At 38.8% G+C, this 21,619-nt stretch overlaps 1 protein-coding gene and 1 long non-coding RNA gene across 7 annotated transcripts in view; both read right to left on the bottom strand.

The window, feature by feature from the left end:
• Positions 1–165: 165 nt before the first annotated feature.
• Positions 166–21,619, bottom strand: part of foxn3 (forkhead box N3) — a 91,571-nt gene continuing 70,117 nt past the window's right edge. For 4 of the 6 annotated variants that reach the window (XM_083551084.1, XM_083551087.1, XM_083551085.1 and 1 more), the window contains exons 5-6: positions 9,188–9,296; positions 166–3,748 (exon numbers count right to left, since the gene is read on the bottom strand). In XM_083551084.1, the coding sequence (XP_083407210.1) occupies positions 3,259–3,748; positions 9,188–9,296 (599 nt within the window). In that variant the 3' untranslated portion in view covers positions 166–3,258. The remainder of the gene's footprint in view (positions 3,749–9,187; positions 9,297–21,619) is intronic. The other 2 variants (XR_014535200.1, XR_014535201.1) reach the window with 2 other exon arrangements.
• On the bottom strand, positions 6,920–8,422 carry LOC310731492. The gene is made up of 3 exons (XR_014535225.1): positions 8,286–8,422; positions 7,447–8,181; positions 6,920–7,359 (listed from the first exon to the last, which is right to left on the bottom strand). It is a non-coding gene; the product is annotated as an uncharacterized lncRNA (long non-coding RNA).

The raw sequence follows: 21,619 nt of genomic DNA, 5'->3' as shown, positions 1-21,619 counted from the left end.
TAAAATAATAATAAAATCTTTGATTATCGCAATAAAACGCTTTCCTGGAACCTGATTGGCTCTTGTATTTTATGATAATAATAGGCTTTTCAGATCTGCGTTCCAGTTAGTATTTTGTAGACGTTCATTGTGACTATTATTTTAGAATCACACAAACCCAAGAAGTTCACCTTTGCAACTCTTTTTTTTTCTTTATTGCAACTGGAAGACAATACAGCACAGAAACGTGATGGCGGGTTGGAGTAACAAACGAACGAGAAATAAAAAGGAAAAATAAAAAGGAATTTTTTTTTTTCCATAGTAATGGACAGAGTGATATTTACATATTGATGAAATTGTCTTTGGCAATATGATTACACAACGAGGAAATACAGAGTGCAAGAACGCCTCCATATCGACACTTTATCAGGGTGCACATGCCATCAGACCTCGAAAAATTCTGAACGAACCAAATAAGACTCAGTTCTACTCGATTCTCGCTCCAAAAAAAAAATAATAATAATAATAATTATTAAATAAAAAAAGAAAAAGAAAAATTAAATAAAAAAAACTGGGCAACTTACAACATGAAGCGTTACAAAACAAATATATAAAAATAATAATAATAATAAACAATGACAATGACAAAATACAAGGAGAAGACTGTTATTGACTGTTATTTGCCTGGTTTTGGGTTGAGATTTCTGATGCACCTCCACTCGCCTCTTCATCCTCTCACGGCCTTTTTTCTTCGGAAGAGATTTGTAAGAAAGGAAAAGTTACGTAGTGAGTGTTCCCCCTTTTTTAACAAGAATGGATAAAGACTCACAAATGCTGGTTTTTCCTCCATATTCTTTTAGTCTGCAGTGTGAGAAAGGAGAATTCAGCTCTCAGGAGCAATGATGATGATGATGATGATGATGATGATGATGCACAGATGAAGTCCGTTTTACATGCAGAATCGGGACAGGCATGCTAATAGGACACGTCACAAATGATCAAAAGTTCGACATCATAAACATTTGGATTCACGATGATGATGAGGACGAAGTGTGTATGATACGGATGATATAAAAAAACACCTCCGTGAGCAATTTACAGCCGATAATGTGTAACATGAAAGCGAACAATCGATATGATTACGATGCAGTATTATATTATACATGACAGAAATGCTACAAGTTTCTCACATAGTATTATTAAAGTGTGTGTGTCCATATATGTGTGTATGCATGTGTGTGTGTGGGTGTGTGTGTGTCGGCCACAATGCTGTGTATAAACTTACCGGCTTTGGCACTGAACTTAAAAAAAAAATCCGATTTGTATTAAAAGCTAAGTGCGTCACCTTGAACTGAGAAAAGTACAATATGAGATTATTGTGTGTGTGCGTCTGTGTGTGTGTGTGTGTGTGTGTGTGTGTGTGTGTGTGTGTAGGTGTTTAATACTGAACAGTGCTACATAGAGGGAAGAGTGTGTGTATTGTCTGTGTTGTGTAAATGGAAGAAGCCCCCCCCAAAAAAATGGAAGAAAAGGAACAGACACTCACTACCAACTTGTCCTTAGCTGAAGCTGAACAAACACACACACACACACACACACACACACACACACACACACAGACACACACACACACACACACACACACACACACACACACACACACACACACACACACACACACATATACCAGAGCTGATCTGATGGAGAGAGTGGAGAGAGGGACTGGCAGCCCTACACTCAGAAAGAAGGTGAAGTCCCCATATTGCACAGAGTGTTGCCCAACAGTCAGCGTTTGTCCCTGAAGAAGGTTATTCTGTAAAATGCCTGCTTTTGTATGATGAGGACAAATCAAGACAAAGAAAAGAAGAAAAAAGAAAAGAAAAAATTAATCCCGAAATGAAAAGTGACTGTAGGCCTATGGGCATAGAAATTAGATTAGAGGCGGTGCCTTTTTGTTCTCTAGGATCTATATTTATATGAAAATAATTCATGCTTCATGCTAAATACATTATTTACCTTACAACTTTTTGAATAAAAAAAAAAATAAAATTATAATAAAAAAAAAAAAATCTTCGTCTTCTTTACAAGGAACCCATGCAACACGATTTTCGGAGAAAACAAAAAATCCTGCTGGCTACATTGCTTAAATTAGGAAAGGAAAAAAAAAACATACAAACAAACAAACAATCAAACAAACAAACAAAAAAAAAAAAAGGTCTAGTGTAACATTTTTATACAGTGTTATCCTGACTGGATGAAATTGCTTCTTACATTATGAGGATTAGAAAATTAAAATATAAGAAAGAATTTATACAAAACAAATCAACAAACAGGAGTAAAAATGAAACCAAAAATTGAAAAAAAAAAAAAAAAAAAGAGAAAAAAATCCCACAAACGTTTTTTTTCCACAGTCTTTTATGTTTTATCACTAAATTACAATTGGCAGGTTTGGTAGCGTCGTTTCTGTCAGGGAATATTCGTGTATTGTTCTGCAAAGGCGGAAATCACTATGTCACTTTACTTCATTTGGATTGCTTACGGGAAGAATGTGGGCAGTGACAACAATTACTTATAGATATATAGATATATATATTTATATTTATATAGTTTTTTTCTACATCTAATGTATATTTGCCTCCAAAAAGCACAAAGGCTTATGGCTTGGGATTGATTTCACAGATTAACGTTGGACTCGGGAACATCTGACTTTCAGCAGCTACAATTACACCAGGACCACGCAGCCATGCTGGAGATCGGATTAGTGCTCAGGGCAGCAAGTGTACTCACATTACACCACTAAGAGAAGTGTACATCACTCCTAGTGCACTAGAATTATATAATCGTATACTCCTACACACACACACACGTACACACACACACACACACACACCCTTCCTGCTGCCCGGTGGCATGTAGCTGCCTACGGGACTCAACGGGACAGCGCGGTTTCTTATCATATAAATGCATGTGGAATTTTTCTTCTTTTTTAATGTTAATATCAGCCAAATAAAACCCATTAGTAAATCAGCTGATTATTTTTTTTTTTTTTTGCTATGGCTTTAATCTCCTTTAAAAAAAATAAAAAATAAAATAAAACCAATAAAAAATAAAGAACCCTCGATAACTTCACCTATAAAGATAAGAAAACAAAGTTAATTGTTGATATTGCCACAAATCAGTAGAATTCACCTGATGTCCTGGAAAAAAATAGTAAATTCTATTAAAAGTGATGTTTCTTTTTTTTTTCTTCTTCTTCTTCTCTCTTCCTCATAACACAGTTTAATTATTTTTCATCGGCTCTTTTTGCTCTTTCTGGCCTTTGGCCGTCCGGTTGGTGATATTGTTCAAACAGGCTCTGACGCCGGCCAGGTGGAGCAGAGAACCCGCCGCCTCCTTCATCTCCTCGTCATCACTTTCCGGAGGCTTCTCTGTGCGCCTTTTTTTTAACGGCAGCATGTCACTGGCCACTCTCTGTTTGACTTTTGTCAAATGGTGCCACTTGTTGTGCTGCGCCAGGGCCAAAGCGTCCACGGCCCACTCTTTGGGCTCCTTTTTAATCTTGGCCCTGTCGTCGTCGTCCGTGTCACTGGTGGCGTCGTGACCGTGGAACTCGGATGCGCCGCAGTCGAGCTGCGTTTTCTCTCCGGTTGTCGAGTTGGAAGATTTGCCAAAGCTGTAGTTATGGTCCTCCTTGGGGTCGCTGCTGACCAGAGGAGAGTCGCAGGATGGCTCGCTTTCGCTGCGAATCCTGCAGCCGGCCAGGACTGACCTAATTACACAGCAGGAGAAATAAATCATGTGGTTAGGAAACGCCATTACGGGGTCACGTCCTTAAAAATAATGCAGTGTTTTATAGTAAACTACTGTCTTTACAAGCAATCAATGTGATTAGAGAATAGCTGCTGTACTCAAACACTGTCTTGTACAGAGTCCGTGAAGTCTTTGGAATCACCTACATACAGTAGACACACATACTGAAAATGTTCCTTTTGTTTCTATGAAAAAAGGAGATTCACTTTGACCAAACAAATCTATAAATGTCCAGATGTTCCACTTTATTTGCACTGAAAAACCCTCCATTAGCATGAAGAACAGTTTTTAACACTCTAATCCCAGAGCAGTTCAGTAGGATTGAGGTGTGGTGACTGGGCAGGTTGCTCCATGATAAACACTCAGAACTTGGGCATATTTGTCGCTTCGGAATTGCATGATGTTAAAGTATGGGATGGTTGCCATGTTGGTTCATTTCACTTTCCAAAAAAAGTCTTCAACCTTCACTGCTCCAAAATTGGCTTTTTTTTTTTTTTTTTTTACTTTTTTATTCCGTGAGCAAAATCAGTTAAAAAAAGGACCAATTTATGTACTGTAGATATTTTTTTTATCAAACTTAAAGCTAAATTTCAAGACAGATTAAAGCTCCAATCCAATTCAACAACTAAACTATTTTTGGACATGTGCAGAGGAGGGACATGGGGTATATCAGTAGGAGAATGCTGAGGATGGAGCGACCAGGAAGGAGGAAAAGAGGAAGGTCAAGGAGGAGGTTTATAGATGTGGTGAGGGAAGACATGCAGGTAGTTGGTGTAAAAGAGGCAGATATAGAGGACAGGGGGGTATAGAGACGGATGATCCTCTGTGGCGCCCCCTAATGGGAGCAGCCAAAAGAAGAAGAACAACAACAATACGATTTAAAAGTGAATTAAAGTATGATCTAAAACAATAAAAAAATAAATAAATATCTGGCATGTGCTGGATCAAGTGCTATTTTATCAAATCCAAATTTCTGTGATCAACGTGACAATATATTCTATTAATATACATCGTTAATATATTATCGCATTTGTCAAAACTTTTGTTACAATATCGTCTTTTGCCAGGAAATACATCTAAAATAAAACATTCTGTTCGATTCTCAGTCTGCATTTTTAATCTCTTAAATTTCACGGGATTAAAAAAAAGCTTCGCTTTGCTTGAAAACATCTGGCAACCTCAGAAGCCGGAACTACACATATTTCATTTATATAATCTGAAGGCATGTTATTAACCAGACTCTGAATACGTGCAACTTCTTTTCATGCAAATATTTACAACTCGTACTAAACATTCTTTCAGGAACATTCTTTCACACAAGTACACTGTGATGATTTATACTATCCGCTATCCTCCTTTTCCAGTCTGGTATCTCTGTGTTTCTTCATCATATGAGATTTTGGTCACTGCTGTCTTCTATGACTGGCTCATTGAGGATCTAAATTTGCATCTGTTTTTCAGTACAGCTGCTGTGTGACATTGTCTATTGTTAAAAGCGCTGAGCACAAAAAAAACCTGAACTGAACTGATGATTCATTTACATGTAGTCCTTATACTCTGTTTTCCTTTAATATTTATCCACTTTCACACAACCGCATCGCTTTATGTGGCGTAATATCTCTCAGGGTATAATCCTGGTCGAGCTCTGCCAGACTGCTCTGGTTCTTTTTGTAAAGCACCGTATTTATGCAGCGTATGAAATTTCCGCCTGATTTTTAGGTCAGACTTTAACTAGGCCATTCATTCCTTCAGCTTTTTTATTCTCCAGCACCTGGACTTCCAGTTATGTGCCTGCTGATGCTGTTGAGGCTTAAATGAGGATTTATAGTGAGAATCTTGGTTTTGTTGTCTTTGCTTGTGTCTCTGTTTTGCAGCTGCTTCTGCTGAACTTATAAATCTTGCTCATTTGGTTTGCTTCCAAGGAAAAGGAAACTGCATATAAACACATAGAAAGGAGGATGAAATGATTGGTACTGTAGTCCTCAGTCTGATTAGATCTGCAGTTCTAAAAATTCAATACAATCCCTAGTTCTTTATTTCAAGCTTTGGTTTAAAATGTCTCCGAACAAGAAATCAGCTTTACTAAGTATTGTTTAATTCAAGGCGAGCATCCTCATCATCAGTTACATTCATCTTTATTTCATTTGCAATTCTGTAAATCTAATCTACAGTACAAGTAATATTAGTTCAATAATATTCTGTTAGCTGATACTGGTTAGCTAGTTGTAAAATCACACTATCATCACACATGTGGTGTCAGTGATTCGCCTCTAGGGGCTGCTCTTATAACGACAACGAACCGGAACCCGGAAAAACTATCGGCGGTGTGATTTTTGCCGATAGCCGATAATCCGATGTAAAAACAAGGTTATAAATCATATGTTTCTGTCTGTCATTTTGTGTGTTAGTGTGATTGTAAGGTAAGAAACCTCCTAAACCAGCAGTTTGATGCTGGTTATCCAGTGGAACGTGTTGTTAAAAAACGATGTTTTTGCATCAGAATGCATTATGATGTCGGTCATGTTGGACTTCTCAGGTTTTTTCTAAGCAGGCCAGTCCACTGTGAGTCATGAGCTAATGAAATTAAACACATCTCACAGCCTTGAAATGTACTTCAGCTTTGAAGCACCTCTCCAGCTGACCGACGGCGCTATTATAAACCTAATTAATGGAGCTGGATTACAAAATGGCCTGATTTAAGTGGAGAAGTAATGTAGAGAAATGGCAAAGGGGCGCATTTATTCCCATTTACGTCCCTCGTCAACACAGCACAGAATTACTCTAAAGAAATGCTGCTTTTTCAAACGGCTTACTGGTCAGGGTTTTAGCCAAACGCCAGGCTTCTCCCTCTCTTTCTCTTGATCTTTTTCGCTCTCTCTCTCTGCTTCCCTATAAACATTAACGCTAAAAATCCCTGCAAGCTTAGAGAAAATAAAGCCGAGAGCTTTTCCACATCCTGTCTCATTTTTGCGTTTATGGCTCATGAATTATAGCGGCGGTGCACAGGGATACGAAAACACACTCGATAATTTAATCCTAAATGCAGCGTCATTCATTTCAGAGGCACGTAACTCAATCTGTCAGAGGGCATGTTGGACGTGCCGCATTGGAAACGTGTGGTTGTAAATCCATATTTGAGTGTTGAGTGACTGTGTGTGTGTGTGTGTGTGTGTGTGTGTGTGTGTGTGTGTGTGTGTGTGTGTGTGTGAAGGTCACACGTTCTAATAAACCGGGTGATGTTTTTACAGTGGTGTGTTGCAGTGGAGAACTGAAAGAGATGGGGGATGCTGGGTAAAAGGTGTCCTATAAGCGCACCTGGAGGCCCCGGGGTGTGAACGTCCACCCACACACACACACACCAAACCTGTCCACACCTGTCTCTCGATGGACGTGTTTTAGCTGGCAGCTCTGATGGTTTCTCTGTCACTCAGAATCGCATGTTCTGAAATGCAGAACTTCACGACTGCTTTTCTTTTAAAGGAAAACTGCTGATTTCAAGACCATCAACACATGAGCATGATGAGGAGAGGACATCCGTGAGGGTGTATGAGTGTGTGTGTGTTTTTAAGGCTCCACTCAGGAGCTTATGAATGTTTTACATAATAAAAGCCCGTCCACTTGCTCCACTCAGGAAACACTTCCTGATTTATTATTTACGATTGTGTATTTTGGTCATTCTGACAGCTCGGATAATCGACTTTGCAGGCCGAGAGAGTGTGCAGCCTTGACGAAACTTTATTCGGCTGGAGTTTTACTTTTACATCTCATATTATACACTTTCGCTTGGTGTTTAAAAGTGGGGTAACGGCTTCAACATTTAATAGATTTATATGACAGCTCAGCTTTGTCAGTGTTTTCATACCGCATGTAAAAATTGGCTGTAGTTCTCCGATTAACTTGTACAGGAACATTTCAACGTTTCCTGCCCAAATGTGAGCGTCTAAAATGTCTTGGTAAACAACCAGACCCGAGTTTTTGCCATAAAATGTTGAGTAAATTAATAGGACACTGTTATAGGTTTCTGTGCATAAATAATCACAGCAACCAATCAGATCACTGATCCCGCCCTCGATGCCACGATACCCAATCAGGCAACAGCCTACATTTATGTTCACGGCATTTGGTGAATGCCAAAAAAATCAAGAGCGACTTACAACTTTAGGGCCTCGCTCAAGGGCCCAGCAGTGGCAGCTTGGTGGTGTTGGGATTTGAACTTGTGCCCTTCTGATCCAAAGTCCAATGTCTTAACCACTGACATAACAACTTTTATGTAATGTCAACCAATCAGAGCACAGTTCCACTGAAAAATTTCACAAATGGAAAACGTTTCCTGTCTGAAAGTTCATAGTAACTAATCAGTAAAGCCAAAGAAACGATGTTTTAGGTTCCTGCCTAAAACATTTACATTTACATTTACATTTGCGGCATTTAGCAGACACCCTTATCCAGAGCGACGTACAAAAGTGCTTTAAATCTCTAGTAATGAATAAATCTACATCATGAAACATCAAATCTGACCTTCAGTGCAACATCAGTGAGCAGTTCTAATAGACCTTTTAATAAATCTCCAAATAGAAATATAAAGTTGAAAAATTGAAATATAGGGGAAGTTGTGGAAGTGAAGATGCTGTACAAACTCTTATAATACAAAAAATAGCTAATAATAATAATATGAAGAGGAAGAAGAAGAAGAAGAAGATGGAGATGATAAAGAAGAAGAAAAATTGGAAGAAGTAGAAGATGACAATGAAGATGATGAAGAAGAAGACAATGATGATAATGATGAAGAACAAGAAGATGATGAACAAGAAGATGAAGAAGGTGATAAAGTAGATGAAAAAGAAAAAGATGAAGAAGGAGCAGAAGAACAAGAACATGTATAAGAAAATTAAGAGGAAGAAGAGGAAGAAAAAGATAATGAAGGCGAAAAAAAAGGGAAGAAGAAGAAGAATAAGTAGAAGCAGAAGAAGAAGAAGAAAAAGAAGAAGAAGAAGAAGAGGGAGAAGAAGAAGAAGAAGAAGAAGAAGAAGAAGAAGAAGAAGGACTAGTTTGCTTGTCAAAAGCACTCGCCTGAACCTGAGAATCCACATTCACGTCACGTTAAGCAAATTTGGAGGTAAATCAAAAATTTAAATGAAGAAGCTTTCAAGACAATGATTTCCTGTTTGTTTGCTACCTTCATGTAAAGAAAGAAAGAAAACGCAGAAATGATGTATGTCTTAATCTACGTAGTTCTATTAAGCTGCACAAGTCCACTGTGGAAAGTGCTGTACAATAACATTAAACTGAAGTGAACTGAATTGACGCTCGTTGATTCGGCTGTTGGTACAATAACCAGTGCAGAGAAGATGGCAGGAGAACAGCAGTGAGGAGGTTTGGAGAAAGAGATAAGACTAACCTGACGGCTGCTGCTCTGCTCCCAATTGCATTGATAGGAAGAGGTCGAATTCCTGGGAAGAGCCCCGGGTTCATCATACAAGCTCCGTTCCGGATCACTCCCTGAGGGACTGCAGGAGAAATGGAGAAAACAGTCATTAATGTGAAGCCATGTGAGCATCTACTCTAAAAACGACACGCCTGTATAACACACACACACACACACACACACACACACACACACACACACACACACACACACACATATGCATGGCCACCCACAGTGAGTATCACCCCACACAAACACCACAGCATTCGAGTACATGTGATTCAGCCATAATCACAGATGGCACGAAGATGAATGCGAGTCATAAACAAGACATACGAGAGAAATCAGCGGGAGAGCAAAATATTGATTCATTCTAAAGCTACACCACCGTATTTGATCATTGTGACCCAAACACCATTAGCGTGTGCTATTAAATGGTTTCCGTCGTCTGCTTTGCGCATCACAAGCGCGGTTTTTTCCCGACAGCGAGGCGGCGGAAGGACGAATTTTAATTTTTTCCCCCCAGTTCTAAAAATATCCGAATTAACTCTGCAAAGGCGGCGAAAGAGAAATTTTTCTCCTGCGTGAATTGTCGAGTATGGAAAATAGACCAGGAACCGTAAAAGAAATCATGGAAGTAGAAAGCGGAAGAAGAGGGATGAGGGAATGAGAGTTAGTGCGAAGGGGTTTTTATTTGGTTGTGGGAGATCTTCGTTTGGTGCCTTCAAGTTGCAGGTTCTTTCAGCCTTTACTCACACAACTAGGAGCATCTCCGGGAGATTCAAACGCATCATGGAGAAGGCGCCGTCAATATCCTCATCTACTGAAATACACTTAACTGCAGGGTTGTTTGGGTTTTTCATCTGAAACATTGGGTGAAAAAAACGGAAACCACAGAGACCACACTTTTCAGCACATTTCATGACCCAAAAACTCCAATGAATGAAGCATTTGTGGGTTGGTTTTTTACTAGAATTCTCCATCAGAAATGAACAGAGCAATGCATAAGAGCAGATCTGAACGGACCTGACAGCTCGTCTCCTCTCGGCTGATCCCAGGACGAGGCTTCAATTCACTTCGTCCAGGAAATGGTCTCTGATCGAAAGCAGATGGCAGATGTAGGGTGAGGAAAAAAAACCCCAAAACAACAACAACAACAACTATCTGCTCAGATTCCAGCACACCCCTCTACCCATTAGGAAGGAGTGCTGTTGCCGTGGCAACCCCTCCCACCCTACGTATATGCCATACTTTCGGAAAGAGTGAGGTGTGACACGGAGGAGAACAGCTGCGCTGGCGTCGGCCCTCTCGGCCCCTCGGAAAAGGTGAAGAGAATCGGCGAGTATGCGAGCGAAGCGCGTGATGCGAAGTGACAGAAGGACGCAGCCTGGGCCCTGATTAGCGTGAACGGACGACCAAACTGAATGCTTAATAAGCTCGCCCTGTGTCGAGGTTTGAAGGAACAACAGCGAGAAACGAAAGGCATATGAGCTGGAGGATTGTGGGAGGGTTTGAGGAGGATTTTTATAAAATATTTAAACATTTTATGATTTACTCATGGCATTTTCATTGGGTGAAGGTAAACTGTAGATCAGAGGATTGACTGTTTACAAAAAGAATACATTATCTGATCGATTTCACCTAGATATTTTATTAATCTAATAATTCATAACAAAAAAAAACAACAACCCCACGACCATAAAATAAATAATAAAGCCCAGTAGGAATGGCAGAGAATTTACATATGATCCAGACTGACTGGTGAAAAGCCACTGGCTTCTGTACAAACACTCGCAGTGAGAAACTGAGTGCTCGTGCTCCACGAGCAATGAAAAAGGCAATCTCGTCTCTCGGTGGAGCTTCACAGCCTGTGGGTAGGCGCCCTGGTCCTCTCACTAAAGCCATGCCGAGTGCATCCAGGGAGATGATGCGCCTGTGCTCTGTCTCTACATCCTCTTACTCTGAAGTGTATTACTGTCCTGGCCTTGAAAATAAGAACCTCCGTCAGATTTATCTCAGGCACGGGAAAATATATATATTTTTTTTAACGAAACCGTGTCTGTGTCGCTTTTAATTAGGCGCTAGAATGTGTGATGAAAATGTAATGTAGTTCTCATAATGCAGAATCTTTCTGTCATCGTTCCTTGTGAACTTGAACTCAAAAGTTCTAATTACATCGCTGCTCTGGCTGCACTACTGCCACTGGTCCAGCAGGGGGACGGTGAGGAACTGAACACAATCTCATGGAGAATTGCAGCTGTTTACTTTGAACTTATACAGTTTTTATGATACGTGTGTTTTAAATACGTATTTTAAATATAAAATAGGATTTTGTAATTTGTATTTGGAAGGGGTTGATAGCTTTATATTTTGTATCAAAATACTTTAGTGTTTTGTATTTTTATAGTTTTAAAATACTCTGAAATACTTTTTAAGAGGTTCTACATCACGACATCATAAAACTGCGATCTCAGATTGGTGCCTAATCAGAAGTTTTGCCCAGATTTGTTAAGATCAGAACAGAAAATAGATCCATATGGAAGAAGATGGTGAAGGTAATTGAAGTAGCCCTAATTGAAGTAGCTGTTAAGTAGGATCATGATTTTGCACACGACTGCATGACACACAATATATTACTACAGTATATTTATAATTAACATTTAAATTAGTTTGAAACTAGTTGCTATAAATGCAGGTGCCATCAGTCGTCTTCTTCTGAACGACTTGTTGGTCATTGACTCGGTGTTACTGATGTAAAGCAGCCTTCGTTACCAAACACTACGTAACTACATTAGAGTACATTTATGATCCATAACACAAAACTGACCTTCATGTGGGAGATCACAGGGATATTGTATGTGAATGTTTGATCTGTTAACTGGGTGCATGTGTCAGACTTATTGTGCGACTTATCCAGAAAAAAGCTGTTGCTATCAAACATTGTTTACTTAATCAACTGCGTCAGTGTTTAAAAGTGAAATATATATTTATACAAAAATACAGTAGTTTATTTTGATACACTTAAAGTTAAGGGATTTGGTATTTTATTTCAAAATCCTGATTATAAGTGTCATATATCGTCTTAATCATCAGAACCTGACACCAGAATCAGAACCAATAACTATCCAAAGTGTTCTTGAACACATTTTGTCTTTGTGCGCATTACTGTAGATTCCAGACGTAAAACCTGCAGGAGATCACTGGTTGCAACACACACACACACACACACACACACACACACACACACACACACACACACACACACTTCCTGGAGATTCCTGATTCACCACCAGGCTGCCTTTAAAGTGCACAGTAACCAATGCGGCTCAGTTCTGCCTTCTAAAGGCTACATGATACATGTTTGTTTTCGGGCATGATGACACTTAGGAAATTTCACAGCTTTAACAAAACGACACTTTTCTTTGTTTTAAGGACAGTGTTAAATGAAACACAGCCTCACAGAGCTCGTCATATTTGTCCATGTTGGCCTTGTTTTTTGGCTCGGATTTGAGCGAACATGTCCCTCTCCTTAGGCAAACAAGGTTCTTTGGTGGAACGGGTCTTAAAACGTCCGTCTCTTTGAAGGAACATTTCTGTAGTGCTTTTGTATTTTCATACAATAAAGTGAAGGGCTGATGGCGGTACAGATTCCACATCTGGGCCTATGACACGCACGGCTGCTTTCACAGAGTGCGAGTCTGACTAAACAAAAGGCGATCGGCAGGGTTCCTCATTTAGGAGCTGGACGCCTCAGCCTCCGGCCTCCTTGCCCTGCTTGTGTGAGCGGACACGCTCTTCTCTCTCTATAAGCGCAGGTCAAAGGGCACGAGCAGAGCTGCATGAGGGACCGAGGGAGGGCCCTGTTTGTTTATGGCTTCTGTTTAGAGATGAGAGTTTGCCTCAAGGACATGGAGCTCTTTCACCTCTCCAGGTAGAAAGGAATATCCACACAGCTTTTGTGCTGGAATCTGGATAGACACTGTGCTTAGATGCTCTGAGCTTATCGTCCTCAATGTACAGATCACAGATGTGCATCTAAAAGCAATTAATAATGCAAATTAACTGGTAATTAGGAGATATTAAAAACAACCTTATACATTTGGGTTTTAATCAGAGTGACACACAAACCCCTGTACACTCGAAACAAACAAACACAGACTCAGACAGAGAAAATAATAAAAGGGAAAATCATTTTGTTTTGACTGGAAAAAGAAAAAAAAACAAATTTTCCTTAAAACCCAGAGGAAATGAGGTTTGTGTGTTGCCACTAATGAGGTTAATTTCTGGATTTATGAACACATTCTGTGGGGAAAAAAACTAAAAATAGCTGGTGAATTTCTAGTCGCTTAGTGCATTCCGATAGATATTCTTAGGAATTGGTACCATAAGCTTGACTTTTCTCCAATCACAGATTTTAAAAAAAATTTTACACTCAGTGTTTTGTCAGAGGTTTCTGAAATGAAAAAGCCTACATGGCAGGGGGCGGAGCTAGTGTGTGTGGGGGGGAGGGGTTACCAGGGGTGGGCGTTGCTCGTTATTGCATTTATGAAAGACGTAAATAACTTCTCAAATATTGTTCTAGGAGAACCTCGATCATGTCGACACAATAATGTTTGAACCGCGAAACTTTCGTGACGCTCACGACTAATCACTAATCACGGGCTTCGTGGAAGTTTTTAAAAATAGTGTTTTTTGCTAGAATTCGTCACAAGCGGGAGACAAGAAACGCAGCGTGACGCAGCTTCTCTCCTCACGAGCTGGTCGAAAAATTTCCTGCAATTTTTATATAATTGTGATTTGGGCACCGTCAATACTTTATAAAAGTGTTTTAAGGATGGATAAGTGCCACTTTTGTTTGCATAACGATATTTTCTGTTCTAGAAACTATGAAAAATCCTGCTTTTTGATGTCTCTGTAACACGACAGGTTTATAAGCTAAAGACTGACTGTAGCCTAATAATCGAGAACAGGAACTAATTAAGTATAAAAGTAATAAAACACTTCAGGATGTTCTGTTATTGGAAAACTATTTCATATCCGGATAGAAACAGTAACTCGGTTTCATCGCATCACCCTGTTGGTGAAAATCTTTCAGAAAGATTTATAAAAAAAAACTTTATAAAAAAAAAAGCGGAAATTGAATTTTATTCAAATATCAGATTTTTATGAAAGTTCTAAGAAACCAATTTTTCTTGTTTTCTTGCGATCACGGCATCATTTTCTCAACATAACGAAAGTTATTTTCTCGTTATCACAACTTTTAAAAACCTGTTGTCTCATGACAAAATCTCCCCCCTGCGAAGGCTGATTTCCGATGACGCTGCCTCTAGGTGAATGCCGAATATGAAGTAAAATTAAATACTGATAACGAAAAAACAACTTTTGTTATGCCGAGAAAATATACTGTGATCGCAAGAAAACAAGAAAGAAAGAAAAATATTAATATGCATGGCCTCTTAGGACTTCCATTGATTTTATATATGTTTTAAATATATCAAATATCACATTTCCTTGCATTCTCGACTCGAATCAAACAACTCATCCTGGAAAGCATACTGTAATTATACAAAAAAAAATATTTCATCACCGCCCTGTGCTAAATAATGTAATGGAACAGCTAATCAGTGGCAAAACAAACCCAAAATGAAGTCACAGAGGTTCATTTCTCTCTGGTTCTGTCGTCCTTCATTCAGTTTTTTGGCAGCGGCGTCTTTTACAGCTCCCAGCTGCTCCCATCTTTCTCCACAGCTAAAGATGTGAGCTGCTCTGCCTGCCCTGAGATCAGCTCCAGGAGGAACGAAGCATCCTGCTGGGCCATGAATTTCTGATCCGGAACACGGAGTTCAGATTAACTGCTGTTTGACTTAATGGTGACATGCAGCCATGACAAGGATGTGTATATGACAAACACACAGGACTCTGTGAATTTGGCACATGCTGTTGCACAAATAAAGTCCATGCATGTTGTTAAATTCGTTGGATTGGAGGGGAAATCGGTTTTCGGCTAAAATATACTTGGTGATAAATGGCAGCATTCGCGAGATGGAAAAAGCTTATGTAGCCAAAAGATGCTGGTCTCTTTCTGGGTGTGGACGTGAGAGGTACAGCTCACAGTCCTGCCTACAGCTTAAACCTTTTTCCACAATAACCATAAAACTGTCCACCAGAGACGTGTCCAAGTCCTTCAACCAGTTCTCTTTTTCTCTCACTCTGAGTCTCACTCTGATCACTGAAGACAGAAAGACTGTCTCACCAACAGCAGTGATGAAGCAGAGTGAAATGAAAGACCTGTTAAAAATGTGGGTTTTGACCCACAACAGAAAAAAAGCTTCCTGAGATCCTGACTACTGGGAAGACTGTATTTTCAGAAGAACATTCAGGTGTTAAATGTTTTTTTTTCTTAAAGTGGATGAAGAATATTGGGAAATTCGTGTAGCTTTGAATGTAAAGGGAAGGAAGAAGATCAGATCAGTTTATTGACCTGCGACTTTTTGGAGTCGTTTAGTTCATTTTGTTCCTTAAAATAAAATAAAATGTTAAATTTACAATAAGCAGATCCACCAACACGTCCACATACACCAACTTTCTCTGTACTTGAAAATATGACAATGCAGCCAAGGACAAATAATGACGAACAGAATGAGTTACTTCTCATATCTTCTAGTCCGTACTATTAGTTCTTTTGTCGTGACTATAATAATTATTGTAACAATAGTGTCAAAACAAAACAAAAAACGGATCTCTTGCATTGTGTAGCAGCTGGAAGTCACGTGATAAAGAAACGAACGACTCGGATTAGAAGATTCGAGAGATGAACTACTCATTTCTGTTTCCTGGACATAACCTATGGAGATTTTGTGATACTTTGCTCATGAATCCAGTAGAAATTGAATGAATTACTCTTTGAGACGACTCGTTCTTCTGAGTCACATAAAAGACTCGTTCAAAATAAACGACCAAACATTATTGCTCTGGAGAAGTTCTGAGAATGTTCGATGAATAAGTAATGATCAGTGGTGTAAAGTATTTGATTACATGCACTTTGTTACTGTACTGGTTACTTTCTAGTTTTACTGAGTATCAGAGATATGAGCAACTTTTTCTCTCTATTTAACTACAGTTATGATTCAATAGATGTTGACCCATTACATTTTGCATATTTGTTGAAGAGGTCATTAAGGCTCAACACTCCCCTACCTGCATCTGCTGCCTGTAAGCAACTTTTAAAACCTTATTTTCAGTCCAAAAAGAGCTTGAATAAATTCCAAAAACTATGAGAACCAGCTATTGTTGAAGTTGAACAAAAATACAGCCCCTCCCTGAGACTGAGAGGGGCATCAAATCACCGTCAGCTCTGAATATTCAGTGCTGCTTTAACTAAAATTATTACTTTCATTTTATTTGTCCATTAAACACTAATTCTTCTACTTTGTGACATGATACTATAATTTTATTTCTTAATTAAAGATCTCTTTTTTGAAAGATTGCTTTGTTACTTTGTTTTGAATTTTTTCTGACCGACTTTGATCTTTGTTTGATCTTTGTGTTGAAGAGACTGTCGTGTTGTTGGTTCATGCAGTGTCGAGGTGTACGATTTGATTTGTATTTTAGGAAATAAAACCTCACAAATCAACTGGTTTTGGTTTTTCACTAACATGCGTCTTGGTGTTGAGGACTAGTGCATCTTTGAGAATACGTTTAATACGAGTCAAATACTGAAGTACGGTTCAAATCAAGACTTTTACTCAAGTCGTTATGAAACTGATGAACTTTAAGTTTTGCAGTAAGGTATCTATATTTTTACTCGAGTATGATTTTCAGGTTCTCTTTACACCTCTGGTAATAAAAACAATGAATGAGGTGCAACAATCCAGAAACATCTGCATGTGCACAATTTGGCCAACAATAAAATAACCCAATATACATTTATCCTTCTGTATGTATTTAACTTTTATCCTGGGGCTTTTTAAAAATCCCCAAGTGACTACAGTAAATCAAAATGTATACATTTTCATACAATATTCATAAAAAGTGTTTTTTTGAATGGAAAATAAAAACTTTGACATTTGACGTCGATGATGTGCAGTGATGAGTCAAAATGACCACTGTATGTTTAACCTTTTATCAGAACATAATATACTGATAGGGCAATTAAGATTGTCTCAGGTAGAGCTAAAAGTATACAGAGCTTCAGGGAGAAACTGTTCACAGCTTTTTACAATCCAGCTCTTAACATCTAGAAGCGATAAATATGCATTATTTTAAGATAAGGGAGGCGGATTTAACAGAAGAGGCGAGCCTGATCACAGCACGATGTAGCTATCATGAAATGCTAAAGACTGTCTCGTTAAAGTGAAGCACTACGGGATATTGTTAAATAAAGCTTTCATTAAAAGGACATTTTTACACGTGACCATAAAAGGGAGCTTTCACTTGTTATCACAATGAACATTAGCAGGTCAGCTTAGCACTGCAGGGACGATTTCTAGCGGGGAAAAAAAAACAATTTGAAATAAAAGCGAATATAAATAGCTGCAGGCTACAGAAGGGTGTTTTTTATATCTGTAAGCTTCTATGCATATTTTATCATCTTGAAGAGCATGTTTCCTTTTTAGTTCCTGCTCTAACTACAGACTAAGGAAAGGGAAAAAAAATATATTGATCTCCGCCCAAAAACACGACTACGCAAACAATGCGTAACAATGCCTCTTTTTTTTTTTCTGCAGGAATCCAGGAAATGCTTTTTTGTAAAAGTAGCCTTGAAGTTTCGGGTGTAAGAGGAAAGATTTAGCACTTGACTGGAACAGATTTAAAAACCCCTTGTAGGACACAGTGAGACAAGTGACCTCCTTAGGGACCGAGTGTGTTCACATCTCCATTACAACTATTTAAAATGCTGAAATATCAGCCGACGCATTCCGTCCACATTCAGACGCCGCTCCTGCTTCCCAACAGGCCGTCAGCCGGGGTCAGTGGAGGAGAAATGACACGTGTGTCTCGGTGTCACCATCAACTGGCCTTTAATCCAAAAGCGGCCGTGAGAAAAGCAAACGCTCTTCTTCTCCACTGTCTCTTCGCGGCGTTCTCCAGGCTCTTTGAGCTGGCTGGCTGGCGGAAGCAGAGGCTGCTGAAGTTTTAATGCTCACCTTTGATTGTGCAGACGTGACAAATCTGCCCTGCTAACGATAAAGCGAGAGCGAGATAAAATCTGTTATTCACAGAGCGGAAACCTGAGCTTTGATTTCAGTCGAGGCATCAGATGGGCCTTTGGTGCGGAGTAAAATTAACAGGCTTCGGCGTGAACGTGTGTCAGTCGGAGCCTGTTAACAGGTTTAAGGGACTTAGCGAAAAAAGACGACAAGCGTTTGGCCAAATGAGGAATGAGGAAACGTGCTAAATACTGCATTTATTAATATCTGGATGCTTGGTGAAGCATCTGATTTATTTTCTATATGAAAGATTTATATGAAGCTACAGCAGGTAGCATTGCTGCCTCTATATGCAATACCTATCTGTATATACTGTATTTTTATCTGTATATACTGTATTTTTATCTGTATATACTGTATTTTTCAACAAAATGCAATATCAAATGATGTTAGTTAGCAATAAGAAAAGTAATTAAATACTGGACATTGCTAACTGAGATGATGTAGAACCTGGAAAAGGTCAATTACCGCTTCAATAATGTTGTGGACACTGATTTGCTTGTTTACAACAACGACTGTTTAATCGAGCAGTTAATCATGAGCCGTCCCTAAAATATGCCGTGTTTCCTAAACACAGGAGCAGAGTGTGAACAACCCTGAGGACGTTGGACAGGAACGTAGAGGTGGACAGAAACAGGACAGACATCCAGAGACCGGTATTTTAGGAGCTTTCCTATGCTGGTGTATTGGGAGTGTGAGATGGCGAAAGCGAGTCTGGTGCGAGCTAAAAACAGAAGGCACACAGTCAGTGGTGAGCCGCTTCATTTTCAGAAGATTGAAGTCATTTTTGGCATCTGTAGTAGGTCGCGTCCCTGCTGCGCTGTAAACCGGAGGGCATGCAAATGTGTTTCCATGACTGCCATTGCGTGGTGGGATTCAGAGACACTGTACTGTTCATGTGGCATCTGAGACACTGACTAAAATCATTTACATTTATGGTTTCTGTCACACACACCCTGATCCAGATTGATCTTCTTTATACAAATAGGGTTAGACTGAAGAGCCTTGCTCAAGGGCCGAACAATTGCAGCCTGGAGATGTTCAGATTTAAACGCCTGACCAGTCCAATGACTTAACAACTGAGATACCACTGCCATGACACATCTGACTTATGAGATTAATGCCATTGTAACTGCGCTAAAACTGCGTTTTAGTGCCCATGTCGCGATTCCGTCACAGTGCTAACCAGAGGAAATTCACAAGGAAAATTGTTGGCAACAGCACAAAATCGCTACACAAGGAACACAAATGTCAAACTTGTGTTATTAAGTTCCAGAATCAACAGAGAACATGCTTCAATTTGAAATTGTGTTGCTGCCACTACCAGTCAAAATAAAAAGCAGCAGCACAAACTTTATATCAAGTACGGTTAAAGAAACTATTGTCTTTTGTTGATATGGTTTATGGTTTGGCTAAACGTCTAAAGATTTCTCACGCATACCCACCTGATAAAAAAAAAAATCAGGGAACAAGCTGATTGGTTTCCAGAGTTGGAAATAAAACGAATTATATTTGCTTACGTTAATGTCATTTAGAAGTTTTTTGTGTACGTCTACTTTTTAAAGTAGTTTTTATAACTACTTAAAACTACTTTATTCGACTTAAGTATGTTGTGTTTGAAGTATTGTATTGTTGGTTATTTAGAAAAAAAGAAATAAATAAACAAAGTACTAAAGTCACCAGAAAGATGGAGATGAACAAGACCGACTTTCTGAATTCTGAATCTTCATTTGCGATTTTTGCTGCAAAAGTGCAAAACTCACATTAGAACATTAAAAATCATGGACCGTAGTGGTTTTTTTTGTTGTTTTATTTATTGTCCTTTTTGAAATATAGAATCCCACACCCACACCCTGGTGTTAAAACAAATCTAACTTTTAGTAATTTTACTCAGAGTAAATTTTTAATTAGCAACATTTTATTGTACTTGAGTAGATTCTTAGACTGGAAACTTTACTTGAATTTTTTAACTTTACACTTAAACTTTACTTTGACTTTTTAACTTTTAAATTTCATTAAAGAAACAGTACTTTTATCAGAGTAGAGAAGTTTTATTAATCTTTCCTGCTCTGTTGATTTCTAAATGCTAGCTAACAACCATTTTTTAATTTGGAATATTGGAATTTTATTTCTAGAAAAATATTTTACTTTAAAATTAAACTGTAATGTCACTCAAAATTTACATAATTTACAGAAGGCATATACTTTTAAAGAAAATACATACATCCTTATATACCTGAGCTATCACATTAAAGGTTTAACTCTTTGTTTTGTATTTTGGACAATTAACATTCATGGAGCTGAAAAAAATAGTTATTAGCTCCTGAAATCGAAACATATATCTATCTTCATGGCTAAATGTTAAGACCCAGGTAGTTGTAAATAATTAACATTCATGTCCTGGACAGTAAGTAACCTTACACAGTCAGATAGAATCATTGTTAAAAGCTCCAAACACAAAAAACTTCAGAATGTTTACTAACTGAAAAAGGGTCTAAATCAACATCCCCTAATCTCTTTAGCATTACATAAAGAAGAACAAAGAAGCATGCAGTCCTGAAGGACCTGTCAGTAAGGATGACATCAAGGGCACCATCAAAGTCATGATGCAGGAGATTTCCCTCTGCTGACCCTAAAGGGATGCTGGAGGACTTGACGCTTACAGCCAGAGCTCGACCTTCACCGCGTTCCCAAACACAAACACGAGCTGTATCTCTAAACAAGTGTTTAGCACCACACAGGTTTTTACTCTATCATTTTTCTTTTCCTTTCAAACATTTGTGTGCCTTAAAACGTTTGTGATGACCAGAGGTTAAAAGACTATGAGCTTCCTGAACTTTGGTTTATGTAAACAGAAAGCAGAGCCGCTGGAGTCTAATTTAATGGAAATGTAAGTCACAGCGTATTATAATGGCGACGCAATACGCTTTCATACTGCTGCAGGTGTCTGCTGTGTATAAACATTTCAACTCAGGCCAAGAGGTTTAAAGAGTATAATAGATTAGAGACTTTTCATGCTTGGCCAGTAGGGACGTGCATCTCCATAACCGAGGCCGATGCGATTTGCATTTCGATTCATTGCCAAAGATATGATACATTAAAGATACATACGACACAGTTACCGATGCAGTCGATTTCCAACCGATTCAACATGGTGCGATTTGATGGAGAAAATATGATGCTCTGCAATTCACTA

This window comes from Silurus aristotelis (assembly GCF_946808225.1).
Source record: "Silurus aristotelis genome assembly, chromosome: 9".
Taxonomy (NCBI): domain Eukaryota; kingdom Metazoa; phylum Chordata; class Actinopteri; order Siluriformes; family Siluridae; genus Silurus; species Silurus aristotelis.
This window is presented reverse-complemented; position numbering and strand designations above follow the sequence as displayed.